The sequence below is a fragment of the Rhincodon typus genome, chromosome 18, assembly GCF_021869965.1.
Source record: "Rhincodon typus isolate 14 chromosome 18, sRhiTyp1.1, whole genome shotgun sequence".
Taxonomy (NCBI): Eukaryota; Metazoa; Chordata; class Chondrichthyes; order Orectolobiformes; family Rhincodontidae; genus Rhincodon; species Rhincodon typus.
In genome coordinates this window covers 5,449,406-5,461,826 of record NC_063349.1, presented here as the reverse complement: position 1 = coordinate 5,461,826, position 12,421 = coordinate 5,449,406, and the positions used below count along the sequence as shown (strand labels likewise).

Here is a 12,421-nt window from a genome sequence, read left to right as displayed (position 1 = left end):
TTCACTGTTGCTGGATGTAAATCCTGGAACCTCCTTCTGACATTACTGCACCGCTGGACTGTAGCAGTTTAATAACGCACCTCACCACCACCTTCTCCAGGGGAATTAGAGATGGGAATCCAATACTATCCTTATCAAAGGCTGCAGCATCCCATTAAAAGAATAATAAAAATTATAAAAATAAAGGAGGTTACCAAATTCCAATTTGTTTTTTCAGATAGCTGAGCATCTTGTGTAGGGGATGTAAAATATCAGATGCCATGATTTGAAGAGGAGTAAACAGTTTTTCTCAGGTCCTAGCCATAATTTCTCCCTCACTATAGCAGCCTTGTTAGCTATTTGTGGGCCCTTGCTGGGTGCAAATTGGATGCTATATTATCTACATAATGAAGAGTTCAATAGTAATTCATTTGTTCTAAGGTGTTTTGATGTCTGAGGATCTGATACATTTCCATAAAAATGCAAATCCTTCCTTTTAGCCATGACAAATGGCTCACAGGTTCAAAAATAAAGAACCACACTATATATTTGCTTTGTAAGGTAATGCTTTCAACCAAACCAACCTAAAACGGAGACTATCAATGAGGAAACTCCTGTGTTGGGGAATGCCCCCTTGGTAACAGATTTTTGAGTCAATCTGCATTGTACAAGAGAAGGTTACCTTTGCAGAAAACATATTTTACCAAACCATCATAAGCAAAACTTATGAGCTCAACCCCTACCAAAACAGGATATGATAAATAAGGCAGATATTTCAGTGCAATTCTAAGTGAGTTCAGTTTACTGAAAGGAGGTCTCTACATACTGATGAATATTCTCCCTCAATCAAGATTATTTCATTACAAGCAGTGGCATCTTGCTGTGCACCAAGTGTAACAATGAGTGCATTTTAAAAGTAATTTATTAAATATGAAGTGTATTAGAATGTTTAGACAATATGATAAGCTGCATATGAAACTTAAAATTACATCATTATTCCTCAGTTCTCTACAGCATCACTTGGATGACTGGGTACAATTAATTTTTTTTCTGCAAAAAGCACTCATATCTTTTGTGTAAAATCACAACTTTTCAAATGTTAGATCAGATGAAACCTACAAGAGTATGATCATATTTGCAGGTCTCAGAGTGTGGCATTCCTCGCAAGGAGTCTTCAACAGTGAAAACCACTGAATTACAGAAACAGTCAACAAACAATAGATCCACTTACAGAAAATGGACCGTAGGAAATAGGAGTAAGAGTCAGCAATTTGGCCCCTCAAGCCTGCTCCACCATTCAACCAGATCATGGCTGATCTCCAACCTTAATACTACTTTTCCACACTATTGCCTTATCCCTTAATGTCTTTAATGTGGAAAGAATCTGAACATACTCTAAGATTGATCCTCCACGGGAATCTCGGTTGGAGAATTCCAAAGATTCATCACTCTCACACTGTTTCACCTGCTTCCAGAATGCCAGCAGCCTATCCATGGAAACATCCTTCATATATCTACACAGTTGACCCTTGTAAGAATTTCACTGGCTGGTTCTCTAATAGTTCTGGAGAAGGTGGTGGTGAGCTATGCTTTTGAACCACTGCATTCCATTTGGTGCAGTTAGATCCTCAGTGCTGTTAGGGAGGGATTCTGGGATTTTAACCCTATGACAGTGAAGGAATGGCAATATATCTCCAAATCAGGATGGTGAGTGGCTCGGAGAAGAACATCTAGGTGCTGGTGCTCCAATGTACCACACTGCTGACTTGTATGTGTAGGTGCTGGAGTCAGGAGGTTCCACAAGGGGTTCCTCGCTGACCAGCTCTTGTAGCCATTGTATTTATATGATTAGCTCAGTTTCTGTCATTGGCCATTAATTCTGTCATTAATATTGAGGTTTTTAATTATGGTAATGCCATTTGGTGTCAAGGGACAATAGTTAGAATTTCTCTTTTGAAGATTGCACTTGCGTGTTGCAAATGTTACTTGCCACTTGTCAGCCCAATCCTGGATATCGTCCGCATCTTGCTGCATTTGGACAGGACGTGATTCAGAAGCCAAGAAGTTGAGAATGATGCTGAATATACTTCGTTATTGATTGTACAACTCATTTCTGACCTTATGATGGAGGAAGTTCATTGTTGAACCCACTGAAGATGGTTAGGCCTAGAACACTACCCTGCGGAACTTCTGCACAGAATCCTGGAACAGAAATGACCGACCTCCAACAATCACAACCAACATGATTGATTCCAATAGGTATGACTCCAACTACTGTAAAGTTTACCCCCGAATCCCATTCACTGCTTACTGTCACACTATGTCAGATGCAGTCTTGATCTCAAGAGCAGTCACTCTCACATTGCTGGAGTTCACCTATTTTATCAATATTTGGACAAAGGCTGTAATAAGGTAAAAGGGCTGAGTGGCCCTGGCAGAACTCAAATGTAGTGTCAGTTAGTAGATCATTGCTAAGCAAGCGCTGGTCGCTGGCACAGGTGATGAATGTTTCTATTACATTGCTGATATAGGGGGTAGATTGATGGGGTCTAATTGGCCAGGTTTGATTTGCCCTGCTTTTTCTATATAGGACATAACTGGATAGACGCCAGTGTTGCAGCTATAATGAAACAACTAGGCGAGGCATGTGGTTCAGTTTTCAACACCATTGCCAGAATATCATCAGGGCGCATACTTTTACAAAATACAATGCCTTCAGCTATTTGTTGATATCACACGGAATGAATTTAATTGGCTGATGACTGGCATCCGTCATCCTTGAGACCTCTGGAGGAGGCTGCGACGGACCATCCACTCAGCATTTCTGGCCGAAGATTGTTCAAATTAATCAGGCCTTATCTTTTGCACTAAGGTGATGGGCTCCCCCATAATTGAGAATGGGCACATTTGTGGAGCATCATCTTCCAGTGAATTGTTTAATTGTCCACTGCCATTCACAACTAGATTGGGCAGGAACGCAGAGCTTAGATCTAATCTAAGGTTGGCTTCTATGCTGTTTAGAACATGACCAGTCCTTTGTTATAGCTTCAAGGTGACACCACATTTTCAGCTACGTCTGCTGCTGCTTCTTGCTCACCTGCACTTCCCCTTGAACCATTGTTAAATTTCTGGCTTGATGGTAATGGTAGAGTCGGGATATGCCAGGTCATGAGGTCACCGACTGTGTTTGAATACAATCCTGCTGCTGTAGAATTGTTGTTTCTGTAGTGTAGCGGTTATCATGTTTGCCTAACATGCAAAAGATCCCTGGTTTGAAACTGGGCAGAAAACATGGTCTCCCTCACGATCTGGGCAAGGCATGCTGTCATCGCTTGCTCACAGTAGTGAATCAAGCTGGTTATCTACAAGCTGCTCAGCGGCTGGCGCTGCTGCCTCACTGCCAGGGGCCTGGATTCAATTCCAGTCTTGGGTGACTGTCCCTGTGGAGTTTGGACATTCTCCCCGTGTCTTTGTGGGTTTCTTATGGGTGCTCTGGTATCCCCCCACAGACGAAAGGTCTGCACGTTAAGTGGTTTGGCCATGCTAAATTGCCCCATAGCGTCCAGAGATGTGCAGGCTAGGTGGGTTAGCCATGGTAAACGTGGGGAGTGGGTGCTGGGTGGAACGCTCTTTGGAGGGTAAGTGGAGACTTGAGGGCTAAATGGCTTCTTTCCACACTGTAGGGATTCTATGATTCTAGATGATTCACGGTGCCTCACACTTTTCCAGTCTTGAGTTCTAGATCTGTTCAAAGCTATCCCATTTAACATGGTTGTATTGTCATATGACATAGTACAAGGCATCCTCAACTAAGTAGTGCTTTAACCTGGGACAGACAAGGGGAAAGTGAGGAGAGTCCTTGATGGTAACGTCAGTCGGGAGGGGGTTGTGCCCACTCTGTGTTACTTTGCATCACAAACCAGTTGTTCAGCCAACTGAGCTAACTGACCTCCCATTGGGAACTAGCTAAAGGATATATTTCAATCAACACTGCAATGTTTCAGTGCAGGAGCTTGTAGGAATAAGTCATAACTTTCTGGGTTTTATGATTTATTTTTATTCCATAATTTCTGTTTAATTCATGTATGCTGAATGAATGCTGTAACTGAGAAATTAGTCTAAACTTATTTCATTATTCATTAATTTAAAGCTACTTGCTTTGTATTTCTGCGTTTCCATGTAACTACATTGGGTGGAGTTCAAGCTGACTTACGATGATGCAAAACTAGCTTGACCAGTGCTGGTCTGTAGGGAGCGATGATCTTGCATTGATCCTCTCTGAAACAACAGTTTTATATTCAAAGTGGGAACATGATTGAAAATGGGGATTTATTTCTTTATATGTAAAGTAGCTGGAGTGAAAATAAAACCTGCCTTCTTTTTTATCAGTTCATATTCAGGTAAGATTCAAAGAAACCCAACAGTCTGTATGAATCAGGAAAAGCGTTGTTTAACAAACCAGTTAAGATTTTGATTTGCAATGCGAGTTGCACAGAAAAGTTTTCAAAACTATAGGCGGGATACATGGAAACACGTTGGTGAGGGTCTTCTGGAGTACTGTGTCTAGCTCTGGTTGCCCTGTTATAGGAAAGATATTATTAAGCTGGAGAGGGTTCAGAAAAGAATTACTGGGACACTGCTGGAACTGGAGGGTTTGAGTTATATAAGGAAAGGCTGGATAGGCTGGGACGTTTTTTACTGGAGCATAGAAGGTTGAGGGGTGACTTTACAGAGGTTTATAAAATCATGAGGCCCACGGTAAGGTGAATGGCAGGTGATGTTGCCCAAGGGTGGGGGAGTTTCAAGACTTGCGGCATATTTTTAAGATGAGAGGAGAAAGATTTTAAAAAGATGAGGGGCAATTTTTTTGTTTTACACAGAGTGGTTCGTATGTGGAATGAAGTTCCAGAGGAAATGGTGAATGTGAGTGCAGTTGCAAACGTTTAAAAGACATTTGGATAAGTACATGAATAAGAAATGTTTGGAGGGATATGGAACAAGCGCAGGCAGGTGGGACTAGTTTAGGTTATGATTAGAGTCGGCATGGGCTGGTTGGACCAAAAGATCTGTTTCCGTGCTGCATGACTATGACCAAGACTCTGACTAACATGAAAATTGGACTTCGTCTCCTCAAAGTCTGGTGTGCACTCCTATTGATATTGTCATGAACCTATGCATTTGCAGCAGACAGATTGGTGAGGAACAGAAACAGAGGTTGCTGGAAAAGCTCAGCAGGTCTGGCAGCATCTGCAAAGAAAAAGATCAGAGTTAACGTTTCAGGTCTGGCGACCCTTCCTCAGAAGTGGGGTGAGAATGTTTTTCCCTCTTCATCAGTCATAGACACAGTCTGACAGCTTTGTCCTTTAGAATTTAATCAACTTGGTCAGTAGGGTGCTTACAAGTCACTTTTGTTGATGGACACTGAAGTCCCCTACCCAGAGTACATTCTGCATAGTTCTACCCTCACTGCTTCTTCCAATTGGTGTTTAACGTGGAAGAATGCTGATTCATCAGATGAGGGGAGGTAGTAAGTGGTAATTATCAGGGGGTATCCTTGTCCATGGAAAACCTGATGCCATGAGACTTCATAGGGTCTGGAGTTAATGTCAGCACAACTCACTCTTAACTGTGGCACTTCCACTGTGTCACTATCTCTGATGGAATGCTGAGACTGGGACATTGTCTGTTTAAAGTATGATTCTGCGAGTATGACTGTGTCAAGCCATTACTTGAATAGTCTGTAACAGCTCTCCCAACTTTTACATTTGTCCAGGTGTTAGTAAGGAAGAATGTGAGGTAATATTTTGCCTAGGTAGAGGTGAGCAGTCTGCATGTTTTCATTCTTTGAGATATTTCACTGGTTTTGATATAACCGAGTGGCTTGTTAGGCCATTTCAGAAAGCAGTTAAAAGTCAACCACATTGCTGTGGGTATGAAGTCACATGTGAGCCAGACCAGGTAAGGAGAACACATTTCATTCTCTGGAAGAGATCAGTGAACCAGATGATTTTATTTTTTCACAACATTTGACGATAATTTCATGGTCATTAATAGACTTAATTCCAGATTTTGAAAAAAAACTCCACAGTGTGCAGTGGTGTGATTCAAAACTGGATCTGCAGAGCATTACCTGGGTCAATACTACTACATGCGTATGAATCAACACTACCTCATATGTATAAATCTTTTTAAATTTGCTGCGGAATGGTGGCTCAATGGTTAGCACTGCTGCCTCACAACACCAGGGACCCGATTTGATTCCAGCCTCAGGTGACTGTCTGTCTGTGTGGAGTTTGCACATTCTCCCTGTGCCTGTGGGGGTTTCCTCTAGGTACTCTGGTTTCCTCCCACTGTCCAAGGATGTGCAGGTTAGATCAATTGGCTACACTAAATTGTCTATAGTGCCTAGGGATGCAGAGGCTAGGTGGATTAGCCATGGGAAACGCCATAGGTTACAGGGATAGGGTAGGGGGGTGAGTCTGGGTTGGATGCTCTTCGGAGAGTTGGTGTAGACTTGATGGGCCGAATGGCCTGCCTCCACACTGTAGGGATTCTACTATTCTGCTGATTTAAAATCAATGCAAGTCAATTTGGATGTACACTCATGTAGGAGTGGCAATTTGAGACAAGGCTGCCTAGTACTGGGTTAATATTAGATGAGAGTCAGGCTGACAATCTGACTTTCCAACACATTGTCATCTGGAGGTGGATCTAGAAGTACATTCCCACATCACTCAAATAGGAAAGGAAGCAACTATATCACATTCGACTAAACTATGGTTATTTTTCAAATAAATTACAGTATTGCTCACTGCCAAGACAAAATTATTTAATTCCACTTACAGTGCAGTCAGTAATTTTTTGACACGTATTAAGTAAGATTAGTTCCACAAAGCAAACCAACTATGCAATTCTTTTCATTCAACGTCTCAAGAGATCAGGCCCCAGTTTTTCCATTCAGTTTGCTTCTTATTTATTGTCTTTGCACCAGTCACATCATTTCCGCAAATTCCTTCTGCAAAAATTACTGGTTTTCCAAACAATTTGGTGAAGAATAAGGTCAAATCATGGCTCAGCTGCTTATTCATTGATAAGAAGCTGGCGGTGGTGCTACAAACCCTGCATCAGCACGAACAACTGTTTTCTCATCAACTACACAGTCAGCACCCTATCCATTAAGCACTCAAAAGATAAAGTCAAGGCACACTTACGTTGTGCTACTGCACCTTGTATGCGATAGCCAAGAACAATTGCTGCTCTCTGTATATCTACTTTATTGATGAGGTTGGCAGCTTCATTTGCATCCAGGCGCTCCCCATTCTGTTTCTCCACAAAGTAAATCAGCTCAGTTGGGTTCCCATCACCAGTGATCTTGGTGATATTGACGACCTGCAAAGAAACAATTATTTGCAGACTGTAGATTTGAAACACACATTGCCAAAACCGAGCAAAAATTTGCACTATTGGTAACAGCATGTTAGTTTGGGCTGACAGCAATAAGTTAATGATTGCAAGTTAAGGAAAGGGGCAGGAAAAACTCTAAGCATCACATTTAGCTCAGGAATTAGAAACCTGTGGGGAATTAGAAACAAATGGGGTGGTGGGGAGAGGCCTGGCAGTGTACTGAGTGGGGGAAGGAGTAGAAAACAATCTGCGGTATACTCAGTTTTTTGGGGAGAGGAAGAGGCCTGGCAGTATACTGAGGTTGAATGGGATGGAGGGTATGGACAATGTGGAGAAATAGACAATGGCAGTAAATGGGCGGAGGAAGAAATTTGGTAGGTGGGTGGCGGAAGGAAGTGTCGGACACAAATAAAAAAGCGACTGAGTTAGTGTGTGGTCTTCCTTCTATATACAGTTTATCCACTTTAATTAACATTGTTCACTGACACTTAAACCATGCTATCTGGTGGAAAACAATGGAAATTAATGTACACATTAATCAGTATATCTCATTGAAATGATTGTTTAACACAGTTTCTTCTATCATTGTATTCTGATGTTCTGATATTTAGGTCTACAGACACAGGTGCTGATTAGTTAATGACCTAGTGGATGGCGGACTTTCCACCATTTCAACGAATACAGGAATGCAAACACCCTTCTGCACAGAACTTGCGTCAGGACTTCCAACTGTCTCAGTCAATAAACTGACTCCCATACAAAGTCAAACATCTGGACAATTTTGATTGTGTATGGCAGTTTGTGGTTACCTCCCACTATCTTTCGCCAACGCATTTGACAATACATGGAAGGCTGAAACATTGCAGAACTCAGGATGCCACTGTTGATTATTCTGCCCACTGTTTCAGCATTTGACATTGTTCATTCAAAGCAGAAGGTATTGATTGTGAAAAGAGATACTAGTCACTGCTGACTACATAAATAAAAAAAAACGTAACACCCCTGTTCAAAGATGGAGGGTGGCAGAAGACTAGAAATTACAGGCTGGTTACCCTGCAATTTAGAAAAAGGAGAGCCAGTGGCCAAGATCTATTTGGATTTACAGAAGGCCTTTGACAAGGTGGTAACTAAGAGCTTGTAGTGTTAGGGTGAGGCACAGGCATGGATAGAAGATTGGGAGACTGGCAGAAGGCAGTGAGGTGGAATAAAGAAGTCTTTACCAAGATGGCAGCTGGTGATTAGTGGAGTTCCACAGGGGTCAGTTTTGGGATCACAACTATTCATGTTATACAGTAACGATCTGGATGAAGGACCTGAGGGCATTGCTGCTAAGTTTGCAAATGACAGAAAGATCGGTGGAGGAACAGGTAGTGTTGAGGATGCGGGAAGGCTGCAGAGGAGCTTGGGCAGGCTAGGAGAGTGGGCAAAGACGTGGCGGATGGAATACAATGTGGTAAAGTGTGAAGTTATCTGGTAGGAAGTGTAGAGTTGTAGACTATTTTCTAAATGGGGAAAGGCTTTGGCAATCTGAAGCACAAAAGAACTCAGGGGCCCTATTTCAGGATTCTCTTTAGGTTACATGCAGCTTTAGTTGGCAGTTATGAAATGTTGCGAAGTTGGGTGGAGTATTTGTGGATATGGAGGAAGAAAGTTAGAAGTTGGTGTTTGTAAAATGCTAGGTGGGGAAAGCATTGCGTGGTCCCTTTAAAAGATCATGTGCTTTTTCTGTGCTTAGAGATGTAAAATGGATGTCTGTGAGCTGCAGCTTGAAAGTTTGCAACCACACAGAGCACCTGAATTGAAACATTTGTATCAAAAGGCTATGCAGTTAGCAGGCCAAGCAGCAGTTTTACCAAGACAACAAGTTTTTGAACTTAGCCAATCAATTTGAGCCAGTTTGGTAGATGCTATTGAAGGAGCCTTGGTGAGTTGCTGAAGTATAGCTAGCAAGTGTGCATTGGTTGTGATGTGAGTGAAGGTTCAGGGTAGTGGATGGGGTACCAATCCAGCAGGCTGATTTGTCTTGCATGGCATCAAGCTTAGCAGGTCTGGAAGCATCTGTGAAGGAAAAAACAGATTTAACATTTCAGGTCCGGTGACCCTTCCTCAGAACGGAAAGGTCTTATTCCCTGTTTCTGGTTCTGAGGAAGGGTCACCTGATCCGAAATGTTAACTCTGTTTTTTTCCTTCACAAATGCTGCCAGACAGCTGAGCTTTTCCAGCAAATTTGTTTTCGTTCCTGATTCACAGCATCCGCTGTTCTTTTGGTTTTTATATGGTATCAAGCTTGTTGAGTGCTATTGGAGCTGAATTCCTATCTACTATAAATTAGACAGTATTCCATCACAGTCCTGGAAGGTGATTTGTAGGTGGATGAATTTGAAAATAAAAGGTGCTAAGCCATTGTAAATAGTTATAGCTACTCATGCCCTTATTATCATTGATATGACTTCTAGGTGAGGACACATCACAAACAGATCAATCGATTCATTGGTGAATAAAAATTTCAACTATGGTCCCCAACACCTGTTGTGATCCATGCCCAGTTTACCAAAAAACATATTAATATTTTGACATTATAATTGGCTAGTGTAAACGAGGAATAAGTTGGTCAATGTCCTTCACTTTTGATCCTGCTGCTGTACTTGGGTTTAAATCTTGCTAACATTTGTTGTCCAGATTTGCTTATGTGAAATAACCACCTAGCTACAGAATAGGTAACTAGGGGACTGACCTAAATTTGGAAGGACAAAAACTTGAATGACAGCAAAGTGGACTGAACAGGGTATTTAAGGAAACTTAATAAGCAAACAGGAGTGCTCCCACGGTGGTGGGTAAAGTATAGGTTGCTATGCAAGCAATTAGTTTTAAATTTTAATCCTGCTATTGCAGGATTCCCAAATCATTACTACATTTGGCATGCAGGTATATTTGTTTTGTTGATTAGTTCTGTTATCAATTCCCAACTGGAAATAAAACTTTTTTACATCATGAGGAATGCTGGTTTGAGAGAGAGTACGGTGATCACACAAGACTGCTCTTTCACACTATCTAACCCACGGTGTCTTTGTTTTCATCTCTAGCCTCATGAAACAGATCTACAATTGCTTAGAAACCTGGACATAAAGAGGTATAGTAAATTTACAGCATGGATATCATTGACCCAACAAATCTGAGCCCTTAGCCTCTTTGTACTTCTCAAAGTACTAGGCAGCACTTCCCAATCTATTTCCTAATGTGACCCCATTTAAACATTTGAAAGCTAATGTAACCCTAGCTGGCAACAGAAGCAAAACCGTAATGAAGCTGCGAAATAACATTCAGTGGACAATTAAATTGTACATACTGGAGATTAAAATATACATTGTATGAACAAGAAAATTTGAGTTTTTCAAGTAATTATGAAAATTTATTTTTCCAGTATGTCTTACACACACACACACACACACACACACACACACACCTCTTTGACCTGGCTATTAAGAATTCATTTTTCCCTAACGTACAATAATAGCAAGGTTTAATAAACATAAAGCTCAGTCCGTCAATGGAGTAAATTGATTGGAGGAGGAACAATGTAATTGATACTGTCCGTTTTCAGTCCCTCACCAAACACCACCACCCTTCTGTAGCCTGCATCATCAACCACATGCTTACCAGTGTAAGAACTGACTTCTAATCTCTTGGTGCATTAGGTTCAGTGAGTCAGTGATTCTATTAAGTGGTCTTAAAGGGCAAGTTCTGGACCTGGCCACCAGTGCTAAGATTTAACCAGTGGAAAAAATGTGGAAAGATTGAGTGGGAGCAGGATGAAGTGGGGGAGGAGAAGAATCAATAGCTTATGCTTAAAACTTGTTTCTCATGGTATTGGTCCTCAGCAGGACTTTTCTCACTGATACGGAGAGAGACACAGAAGCAGAGCTAGGGCAGAACCAGACATCACCTAGGCTCAATCCCATTTGCTGTCTCTGACCCCATTTGAAATCAAGGTCGACAGTTTGGGAACTGTTGAATAAAGGTATTGGCAGCTAGATTAGGCATCATCTATATGTGCAGCAAGCAGGAGGCACATGTGGGGAAAAGCACGATAATGCCTGCTCCACACGTTCACTATCCTACAGGAATCAATTATAGTAAAATAAAATTTTATTTAGAAGCTGAATAAGCAAACACTAGAACTTTTAAGTGCGAGACTAAATTTTCAAAGCCTAGAGATACAGAATAGGTCATCAAAATTTATTGAATTAGGAAAGCAACTGATGCAGTAAACTAGTTTACTTAATATGTTAGTATTACACAACATAGCTCACTCAATGTAGAAACACAGCTTATCCAGACCTGTGAGCCAATTCTGTCATTTAATTAAATCATGGCTGATCATTTTTTTTCAACGTTTAAAACATTCTGCCCAGACACATCCATTCCTATTGCATTCAATCCCTTGTGTTACTTTCTATATCACAGAAGATACGAGCTGGTACAGACAAGTTTGTCCTTCATCCCAACCGCAGAGGCCTATAGAAGATAAAATTACATGGCTGAACAATATCTTTGTCATTTGCAAGACACTGCCTACCTGAACAGTGTTATTTCCCAAGGTACTGGCCCGCTTCTGACGTCTTCCTGACCCAGTTGCTTCACTGATAAGCTGAGCCAGTTTTCGCTCAAGTTCAGCCTGGAAGGTTTTGTCCTGTATATGGTTGTCGTGCACACCTAGGAGTACTGATCAGAAAAAGCAAGGCTGCCATGACATATTCAACATAATTATTCATAGCATTTGATTAGATGGCTGAAAGATATCAGTAGCATTATGCAGACGCATTTGAAAGTTACAAAGTAGAGACTGAGGAAGATCATGAGCCAGAAAAAGCTTGCAACATTCTTTCCAATTGAAATGTCCAGCAATATCAAATGATTAAGGTTTTCTATTATCAAACCTAAGACACCATACCAAGAATTAATTGCTCTTCATATGAAGAAATTCTTCCTGACTAGTGGTCAGTTTCAGTGACTAGTGGTGTGCCTCAGGGATCGGTGT

General features: G+C 41.4%; 1 protein-coding gene across 2 annotated transcripts in view; it reads right to left on the bottom strand.

The window, feature by feature from the left end:
• Positions 1 to 12,421, bottom strand: part of si:ch211-1e14.1 (UPF0606 protein KIAA1549) — a 195,600-nt gene that overhangs the window by 61,448 nt on the left and 121,731 nt on the right. For both annotated transcript variants that reach the window (XM_048607972.1, XM_048607973.1), the window contains exons 8-9: positions 11,960 to 12,105; positions 7,191 to 7,368 (exon numbers count right to left, since the gene is read on the bottom strand). In XM_048607972.1, coding sequence (XP_048463929.1) covers positions 7,191 to 7,368; positions 11,960 to 12,105 — 324 coding nt within the window. The remainder of the gene's footprint in view (positions 1 to 7,190; positions 7,369 to 11,959; positions 12,106 to 12,421) is intronic.